This window comes from Phalaenopsis equestris, unplaced genomic scaffold (assembly GCF_001263595.1).
Source record: "Phalaenopsis equestris unplaced genomic scaffold, ASM126359v1 Scaffold233376, whole genome shotgun sequence".
Taxonomy (NCBI): Eukaryota; Viridiplantae; Streptophyta; class Magnoliopsida; order Asparagales; family Orchidaceae; genus Phalaenopsis; species Phalaenopsis equestris.
Genome location: NW_018251325.1, coordinates 9,179 through 19,722, shown reverse-complemented (window position 1 = coordinate 19,722; position 10,544 = coordinate 9,179). Strand labels below are relative to the sequence as shown.

Genomic DNA, 10,544 nt, shown 5'->3' with positions numbered 1-10,544 from the left:
CATGACTACAAAGATTTATAATCAATTAAAAGTCAATTAAAAGTATTAAAATTAAAAGTATTAATTAAGAAAGTAAAATAAAAATTATTAAATTAGATTCAAATGATGTTTTAAATTTTATCCTAATCCTTAACATCTTATGACTGCGTGATTAATGTTGTCAAAATGACTCTTTGTTCATGAACGACTCGCGTTGGACTCGCTAAGCAACCTAGCCGAACACGAACACACCTTTTGAGCTCGAAATATAATTGAGCCGAACACGAACAGAGCCTGGTTGGCTCGTGTTCGGCTCGTTTACACCCACACATGCATGCAAATTTTTAATTTTTCACTAATTGTATAAATTTAAATTAAAAAAATCATTTAAGCGACAAAATAAATTTAATTTTTAAGAAATACATTAATTTAAATTAAAAAAAAAATCCTGAAAGCTACAAAATAGGAGTCCTCGTACGTGTGAATGTGCGTGCGGGCGCGTGCGTGTGTTTTATATGTATATATAGATTTTTTTTTTTCTTTTGCATTTTAGCAAATGGAAATAGAATGGCCGTGGTGCTTGATTGGAAGTGAAGTCAAACCAATCCAACAATCTTAACCCTTCTGTTTCTCTCAATAGTTGATATTCGCGGCCGGGAGCATTCTAGAGGTTCTCTGTTGTCTTCTCCAGTCGAACTCGAAACCTAGAAGGTTTGCTTTTTCGATTCTCTCTGTTCTGTCATCATCTTCTTCCACCCACATGCGGTTGCTCATGGTGTAGGCTTTGGATCAAGCCGGCGGCGACTATGGGTGGTGGCCCGTTGATCTCAGTTCACCCTGAGGAGCTTACCTTCGAGGGTAATTTATTCCCATTCCCTTTTCTCTTTTCATGTGCCTTCAGAAAAAAGAGTATATTATATCTTTTGAGGATCTTCATGTTTTAAACTTCTGATTTTAGTCAAACTGGATGAGCCAGCTTATTGCAACCTCAAGGTCGTCAACAACACCGAGCACCATGTAGCCTTTAAGGTCTGATGAAGCTAGAAATTGTCGATTTTCTCTGCAGCAATCGGACTTTTGAAATTTTGCATTACAGCTGATAAGATTTGGGGATTTTGTTCATTGATTAGGTCAAGACCACTGCTCCGAAGAAATATTTCGTGCGGCCGAATGCAAGCGTGGTTCAGCCTTGGGATTCATGTACCATAACTGGTTGTGATTCGCGTACTTCTTATTTTTTTCTATATTCTATTGCCTTATTTGGACTCGCTTTGCTGGTTTTTTTGATTTGTTCTTTTATTTATTTTACTTTTTATGTAAATCTTCCGTTTTTTATTCTGTAGTTACCCTGCAAGCTCAGAAGCAATACCCACCGGACATGCAGTGCATGGATAAGTTTCTTATTCAGAGCACAAAAGTGCCGCCAAGCATTGATATTGATGAGATCCCTCCTGATACTGTGCTGAATCTATAATTTTGTTTAATTTTGGTAATAATTTAATTTTCTGATTGTAATTGTTACGTTCTCTGTGTTTGCGCGCAGTTTACCAAAGATGGGGAGAAGGTGATAGAGGAATTGAAGCTTAGAGTAGTTTATATTTCCGCAAAGTCCCGCCATCCAAATTCTGAGGGGAAGTCAGGGATCAGTTCAGCATCCAGGCATTCTATGATAGGTTCTGATGTAAGATACTCTTTTTCTCCCTTTTTGGGCTTCAGATAATTTATATGGACAATCATTTTTATTTGGGGCATTTACATACATATCACAAAATTTATATATGTTTACATATCTAACACCCAAATATTCATATTTGCATGTTAACATCCCATCAAAATACCATCATTGCTAACTTTTAAAAAGTGAGATACACGTTTTCATAGATAGTTTTATACTAGCAAAGTGTTATAATTGTAAATATGAGATTTTAGGTGTTACATATGTGTTAATATGAAAGAATTGTGTAATGTGTATGTAGATTTCACTTTTTCGTTTCTGCTCTTGACAATTGTAGATTGATAGGTAATAGAGCTTTGAAGAGGTAGATGACACCTCCCTTGTGCTATCACTGGTTTACATATAATTTGTCTTGTAAAATTCTTTCCTGCTTTTTCATGCATAAATGGAAATGCTGTAAGTATGAACCATGGTGTGTAATGAATCAAATTGGATTGAAATTGTGAACTTTTTCGCTTTCTTCTGTGGTGTTTTTTTTTTTTCATTTGCAATAAAAGTCAGTAACTTACTCGTCCTAGAAGGTTTATGTCGGAACTAACTTGTGAATTTATTACTTAAACATTACTTGTGATGATCAGTGGCTTACTTGATCAAAGTCGTTTCACTTTAGTATGTTATACACCCATGAATAGACTGCAAGTTGAGAAATTATGCTGGCGAGTTTGTTGATGTGAAACTTACCCGAGTTTGGCTCTGAATCAACACTGATCGGAGTTTTATTAGTTACTGCTTCATATTTAGAACTTGGATATCCATCTAGAAGTTGACTTTGGCATTAGTTTTCTTCTTAAAGTGTGAAGCTATAACAAAGAATAATAATGTTGTGGTCCAACTTATCTTTGTCCTTGTTTTGTACACGCAAATAATCACAGAATGCCATAAAAAACATTGAATGCTCTCAAAGCAATGTTGCTGCACAGTGCTAGTTGCTCACCTGAAGGCTTTGAAAAAGAATAGTGATTTCACTTTAAGAAGCCTTTCTACACATTCCTGATTTTAAAATCTTAGAGGTTGTAAGATTATTTTTGTTATTTTTTTATTATTTTTTTATTTTTCTTTATTTTGTTTATGTTTTGATTTGAAATAAAATTAGTTTGGTGGTTATGATTGTTTTTAAAACACTTAAAACATCTAAAATTTATATGTAAGTGTTTTTAAAAACAAATTAATTTGTTTAAAAACATATATAAAAAACCATTAAACAAATATATTTTTTGAAAAAAAAAAGTAAAAAATAATAGAAAAAATGATTCCAAACAGGCCCTTAGCTAAATAGATTACCCTCAAAATGTGCTTAAAAGAAATATGTAAATAATTTCAAGTATAGGCAAGAGATAAATTTTTTTCACTATTGTTTTTTTCCAAATTCATCACCATCTATGCTTTCTTCTCTATTGATGGCTTAGTAACTCTATATACTGATAATTTATTATTTAAGGTCTGCCATCTGTTGAAGTTTTTGCACCTATATTTGATTTAACATTATTTTTCTAGTGTTTGCTCTTGCTTGAACAACTCTTGATGTTCATTTCACAACACCCAATGTCAAATTATCATCATAAAACCTTGCTCATCTTCCAAATTCTAAGTTTATAATAGCATTCATGTCGCCAATCATCACTAATGGTTCTCATTAAAGTTCCAAGACCCATGGGCGGACCTACCCCCCCCCCGGCCCGGTGGGGGGCCCCCCCCCCCCCCCCCCCACCTTCAAATTTGGATTTCTATTAGATGGGAGTATATTTTTAATTTTTTGCCACTTCTCCAGCTATGTGATTTACTTCTGCTTTCTTTGTTAAAAGTATATACTTAAATGGTGCAGTTTTAGCTGGGTTTCTTTTCTTAATTACATCGGGAAAGGGTTAAACTGTGACTCGCTTTAATATTTTGCATTGTCTGGCAGGAAGAGTGGGCCCCACATCAGTAATTCTGCCTATTAGTATTGAATAAGTTGGAGACGTGCACGTTCCCTCGCACTCAATCTTAAATTTCCCTTTTCTTTCCTTTTTTTTTTTTTTGCAAAAATAGCTGATGAGAGAAAAACTAGCATTTCATATAATTTTTCAATAAATAATCAAATCAATTTGATATAAATAAAAATATGCTCAAATTTGTAGCATATTAATTAAAAACAAAGTAAAGAATATCTTAGAATATCTTAATGTTAGGTTCAAATGCTGATTTACCCAAAAATAAAGTCTGTAAAAAAATTATATGAAAAATAAAATCATTAAAATAATATCTACACTCTTAATTTGCCGCACCTGAAAATGATGTTGGTTCCGCCCCCTGGCAAGACCTCATCATACCACTCATTCCACCAAAGCAAGTGCCCGGCCTTTAACAACATTGCACTAGCTTACTTATTGACACGTATATATATTCCCTAGATCTCTAATAGATTGATCAAGAACTTCTAAAATCTATAGTTTCATCTTATCTTGGCCATTTATCTATCTTTTATCATTAAACATTGATTCTTCTTCAGGTTCTGATAAAAATAAACCTCAGAAGTGTTAATCTATTTATTAAATGATCATTATACCATTTTGTTAGTGCAATTGATTCTTTCTTCAGGTTCTGTTAAAATTAAACATTGATTCTTCTTCAGGACCTGTGCACCCTGTGAAAATTGTTCTCTTTTTACGCATTGTATCCACTGCTATACATTTCAAGTGATCCTAATCCAGCATTGCTTTTGCAGATTCAGGCAGTGCAGCGTTTGAGAGAGGAAAGGGATGCTACTCTTCAGCAAAATAAGCATTTGCAACGAGAATTGGTATTCTTCTTTACATCTTAGTTTTCTCTTCAAATGCCTTTGGATTTGAGAGCTTGACCTTGAGACTTCTCCCTGTATGTTTTAATGTGGAATTTTACATTTTGTCAAAATGTGTAGCTTAGGGGCCTCTTTGGGATCACTTTTGATTTTTTTTGTATTTTGTTTTTTTTTAAGTTTTTTTGTTTTGTTTGTGTTTTAATTTAAAACAAAACATGTTTTGTATATAAATGTTTTGAGTATTTTTAAAGCAAGTTATTTTTCTTTTTTCGAAAAAATGAAGAATAAAATCATATAAAATATGCACTAAATAAATATATTTTTGAAATAAAAGCAAGAACAAAAACAAAAGTGATCCCAAAGCAGTCCTTGGATTTGTTTCTAATAGAACAATCATTAAAATTTTGACTTTTCATTCTCTAAAGAACAAAAAACACCTAAAAATCTGGTAGTCATAATAGTTTTCAAAATGTTTTTAAAAATAAAGTCTTAGGCACAACACTTTTATTTGATTCTTATGATAAACAATTTTCAAATAAACTTTCTTAATCTTTGTTTTATGCTATGCTACATTAAAGTCTTAGAATGCTTTCCATGTATTAATTTGATGTCAAAATTACCCCTTGAATTGCTTCACAATAACAAGGAGAGATTTCTTCCGTTTTCTATAATTTTTCTATGACGAGTTGTCTATTTCAGGAATTGCTAAGGAGAACTAAAAGCAGCAAAAGTAATGCAGGCTTTTCACTAACTTTCGCCGCGTTCGCCGGGCTTGTTGGACTATTGGTTGGCATGATGCTAAGCATTGCGCTTTCTTCCTCATCTACTGAGTAACCCATTTGGGTTGGCTGTGCTGCACTATTTTCGTCTTATTTCATATTTATAGATCTTCAAAGTGTTTTATTGGTGCTTTGTTTCTTCTATTTTAACATTATTTCATTCCTTTTATCCGTTCTTGTGGTAGAAAGATGTGTTTAGAAATTCGAACGTTTGGAAATGGGTGTTAAGAACTGGCTGGCATGCAGTCTGAATACCCCTACTTTTCCCTCTTGGTGTTTGTGGGATTCACTGTAATCTTATTTCACTTGTAATTTTTTGCTCGGATTGAGCTGTGAGAGGTGAAAAGCTTGCGATTTCATGGCTTTTTATTTCCTTGAATTCTTATATATTTACACATACTTCTCCCAAAATTTGATTTTTACACTCATAGCGCTTTCTCATAAATCTGTGTTAAAAAGGTGTATTTCACTTTTAGAAAGCTAATAATTATGGCGTTTTTGATGTGGTGTTAAATATTTGAGTAGTATTCATGTTAATATGAATTTTTATATGTTAGATATATAAATACATTTGAATTATGTGGTATGTAAATGCCACCTTTTTTACCTTTTGTTTTTGCTTTATTTATTTATTAAGGATATTCTTGTAGACATTTGTAATTTATTATGTTTATATTTGAGTAGTGTTTGAAGAAGGTTCGTGTGTACAAACTTATATTTGTATTTAATGAATATACATACATATATATATATATATATATACATATGGGTTATGACCCTATGACTCGGACTGAAGACTTGTAATATAGATTGCCTAATAATTTATGGACTTAGTTTATCTTTTGCAAATGCTTTGCTGCGAATACAAATCTCAGTTAGAATCACAATATTCTTTCAATTATGTGAATTTCTTCACGTGGTGTAAGGTAGGGTCATGACTTGAATACCGTTAAGTTGTTATGAATACGTTTGCCTTTATGCTAATGGTCTGGTCTATATAAATTTTTGTAGTTATTTATGTGATCACGATTATCTATTTTTATATCTAACAATTAAGGTTTGGTATTTATATTTATGAGGTATTTAAATACATACCACCCAATTTTTATGTATATACAAATCTAATACCAAATTTATGCTTTTTTGCTTTTATACAACCTAAAACTTTTTCTGATAAATCAAAATTACCATCATTTTACCTTATAAAATGTGAAGTAACACTTTTTCAAGCAAGGGAATGTTGTATGTATTTAAAAATTACAGTTTAGGTGTTAATGTAAATGCATAACAATTGAATGCTATATAAATCTTTCTTATATTTATAGTACTCTAGTTTTTAAAATTATTTTCAGAAATATTTATTTTATTTTTTTAAAATTATTAATAGTGGATATTTTTATGTGATGTTAAAAAATTGAGTGTTAGATGTTATATATTTAAGTGTTTGACATGTAGAAAAAAAAATTAGGAGGTATTTTGAAAATAGCTCGAGGTAAAAGATATTGAATCCTTGCCCTCATGTAAGGTAGGGAAATTTATTACATTCCGCGGTGAACAAGCACCCTCATTCATCCATTTTTCAAATTTTGCTTAAATATAAAAAATTAGTGATAAAATCTTGAGTCATGTTTTTTAACTTCATCATGTTTTTAACGATCTATTCTTGGCACATGAAAATATTTGATAGTTTAAGAAATCATCAGTGTTGATTTGTTTATGGTCTTTTTGGATAAACTATAACTTATTGATAAGTTGTTGATAAACAGCTGCCCTTGAAGATAAGCTGGCTGGTAGATTGATTTGTGTTGTTAGAAAATAACTGTTTTGCATCTGTTTCCAGACAAACGACAATTCTGCCTGTGTAGTCATGTTTTTTGCAATAGAATTGTCATAGTAATATATTTGATACTTGGAAAGCAAAAATCCACTTCAGAACAATAACAAGATTACAGCTCACTTAATAGTGAATATCATTATTATTAAAATAAGGAAAGAGAATATTAAAATAATATTTAATAATATGATAAAATTAATTTTAATGTGGAAACTACGTATGTCAGTAGCTAGATCATCCTCCAGGAATACTCTACACGCCTGATCACTCTTGACGGTTGATTCTTCGAGCCTATCAGCTGATACACCAAAATAATATGTATTTTTAAGTATACATTTTATGCTTATTTTTTGTGATATTACATTTTAAAGAAAAGTATTTTCATGTTTTTGTTGCAGGTATATCAATTTTAGGTATTTGAAGCAAAAGTAGCAAAAATGACGAAATTTGGAGCCAAAACAACGAATTTTTGAATTCTGGCGCAAGATGCGCCGGATTGGCGCATGCACATGATGCTCTAGATTGGCGCCAGATGTGCTAGATTGACGCTAGATGCGCCAAAACCCAGAACAACGTGATCTTGAGCAAACTGACGTATGGTACGCCATATTGGCGTCATATGCGCCGTTTGACAGAGAGTTGGTGTATCATGCGTTAGGGAGAACTTTTTGCGGATTAAGGCAGTTTGAGACGAATTTTGCGTGAATTTTCAAAGGGACACTTGTTCTAAACACCCCTTGGGGTAATTCAATGCATCTAGACACTTTGGAAGGTTCTTTTATGAAGGGTTGTGTCCTTGGATCAATGAACATGTCTTTTGAATTCAACAGAGTTGACTTTTGGACAGAATTTTGAAGAGAATTTTGAATTATTTTTGGAGGGAGGCAGCCTTTGATAAAAGAGGCGGAAGTTTAGGGCTTGAAGGGGAGTGTGTGAGGAGAGTTTTGGGTGTGAGTTTTTTGTTGGTGTGGCATGAAGGGGAGTGTGTGAGGAGAGTTTTGGGCATGAGCTTTTAGTTGGTGTGGTGTGAAGGGGCGACAAGGAGAGTTAGAGAGAGAGACAGTCAAGGGTTTGGAGATTTTGTTCAAGGATTGTATGGGGAGAGGGAATGTGAGAGAATTCTTCTTCATTACACTTCTAAGGCTCTCTTTGACGCAATTCCAACTTCTCAGCTTTCAGCTGCAGCAGTGCGTTGCTCCAAGTAGCTGCTGCGAGGAAGTTGACTGTCTGTTTGGTGTAGCTGTGTGAAACCAGTTGTCGGACAGCTGTGTATGGAAAAAAAACCATACTGCCCTTGTTTGGTAAAACTGTTTAAAAGAATAGTATAACAATCATATTTTTGGAACTTCAGTAAGCCCCCAAAGTGCTAACAACTTATGTATAGGAATAAGAACAAATATGGAACACAATTTTATGTATTACATATCTAACACATAAATTTTGAAGTTTAACAAATATTTGAACATTATTTTGGAGGTCTTACGAAAGAATTGGGTCGCCGAAATGTAATGAGATTAATTATGGTATATATATATATATATATATCAATTATTATATAGAATATTTTATGTATTAAATAGTGTTGTAATAAATACAAATTGAAGAAATTTTCTAAAATTATATTTTAGTCTACAAATTTGATATTTTAAAAACACCAAACCGTACATAAATACAAATTAGATGTAATAACATTTTACAACGCAGAAGGTCTAATTAGAAGAGTAGCTAAGTACAGATGCTCATCTCACGTCACAGCGAGTATCATAAGAGGGAAAAAAAAAACCCCAAAAACAATTATAATGATAATCAACAAGATGATTACTTTGTTCTTAACATTCACATGGTGTAGCTTCCATGTTAGACTTTTCTCAAGTGATGTTCTCCATTCCCAATCAACGTCATCAGGTTAATCCACCGAACCGTCTGCCCAACGGAATAAGTGACACTGCTCGGCGATGCTTTGTGGGCAGCTGTAGAACTTTCACTTGTAGTTGTGTGGCCGACGTGACGTTAGCATGGATGTTTGGAGGCCACAGTGGCAGAGAATGCAGCGGGATGTCCCGAAAATCCTTGAGCTCATGTTCTCCTGAATGCAACAGATAAGTAAACAATAGACAAGTATTGTAAATATAAAATAGAATAGTAAACAACAGTCAAATATTATATTAAAAATATGATTTTATTTCAGAAATTTCAAAAAAAAGATAAAAGTAACGATTACATTAACTAAACCAAAAAAGAGGAGATTGAACACAATTGTTATGTATTTACATATCTTCAAATGAAGAACCTGAAGTAATGATAGGCACCTCCAACGATGGAAACACATAAACCTTGTCATTCATTTTGTAGAGCTTACACCCTTGTCTCAAAATATGGACAACCCCTGCAACCCAGGTATGCCCCAATGGAAGGAGCTACACAAAACCCAGGTAGAGCAAATTTTAGAATACTCCCCCACCCTTGCAATCATAGACTTCCTCAATGCTAGAAGTTGCAACAAGATCAACCCCATCTGCATCATCCAAACCCCAGTCCCATCTTGAATAAGCAAGAAAAACCTCCAGAACTCCTCTATTAGAAAAATTATCACACTACCTCTTTGAATTCCCAAGCATGCAATAATATCTAACACCTGAAATTTGATATTTACAGTTATAAAACTTTAGAGTCACAATGACATCATACCATATGAAAGTAAAAAGAGTAAGATAGTTTAGAAAAGTTAAAATTTGTCCTATTTTTTACATGATGTCAAGGATTTAAGTGCTATATAAGTAAATATCAAATTTTCTGCACCAGAGATTCCAACTATGCTTCAAATGCTTAACCCGGGCTCATTTGAGCTCAGATAGGATCATTTTTGGTGTTGTTACGTTAAATCCATTGAATACCAACATTTATTAAGTGGGATTAAAGGAAAGCTAGATGAGAAACAAGACTTTAGCTTATTTTGCATGTTCACAGGAGGTCAAATCCTGCTTGAATGCTTCACAGCTTAAGACCTCCTTTGGATGCATCAAGTTGAATCCTGTTCTGAAGCAGGTTAGATTTCATTGAAGGGAATCTCTGAAACTAAATGGTAGAACCATTCAAGCAGAACGGTAGACTGCTTGAATGCTTCACAAATCAAGATGAATGCTTTGACAATATTTAACTGAATAAAGATCTTCTGGATGGATTCATCAGCATCACATAAATCCAAAGAGAAATTCTTGAAAATCATCAATATAAAAATTTGGACAAATAAATCAATATAAAATGCAAAGGAAGAATTATGCATCCAGGAACAACAATAAAGAGTATAAGACTTCCTCCACCGCCTCGTTACTTCCATGGAAGTAGCCATTCACAATATCTTAAAGGCCTGCCTTCCATTACTATTAGATCACGTCTTCCTGCCGCAACCCAACCGCTGGGATCACAGCGTAGAAGGCTCTA

General features: G+C 33.2%; 1 protein-coding gene across 1 annotated transcript; it reads left to right on the top strand.

The window, feature by feature from the left end:
• Positions 1 to 542: 542 nt before the first annotated feature.
• Positions 543 to 5,648, top strand: LOC110038638 (vesicle-associated protein 2-1). The gene is made up of 8 exons (XM_020743525.1): positions 543 to 690; positions 761 to 837; positions 938 to 1,008; positions 1,110 to 1,191; positions 1,323 to 1,438; positions 1,523 to 1,660; positions 4,419 to 4,493; positions 5,190 to 5,648. The coding sequence occupies exons 2-8, from the start codon at positions 786 to 788 to the stop codon at positions 5,322 to 5,324; spliced, it is 669 nt and encodes a 222-aa protein (XP_020599184.1). The 5' UTR covers positions 543 to 690; positions 761 to 785; the 3' UTR covers positions 5,325 to 5,648.
• The last annotated feature ends 4,896 nt before the right edge of the window (positions 5,649 to 10,544 follow it).

What these genes read in the sequence shown, in the direction of transcription:
- LOC110038638 (XM_020743525.1), top strand. Translation starts at nt 786, where the DNA reads ATGGGTGGTGGCCCGTTGATCTCAGTTCACCCTGAGGAGCTTACCTTC. An exon ending in TGAGGAGCTTACCTTCGAGG is followed by an intron (nt 838 to 937) that starts GTAATTTATTCC and finishes TTCTGATTTTAG; the next exon opens with TCAAACTGGATGAGCCAGCT. An exon ending in ATGAGATCCCTCCTGATACT is followed by an intron (nt 1,439 to 1,522) that starts GTGCTGAATCTA and finishes GTTTGCGCGCAG; the next exon opens with TTTACCAAAGATGGGGAGAA.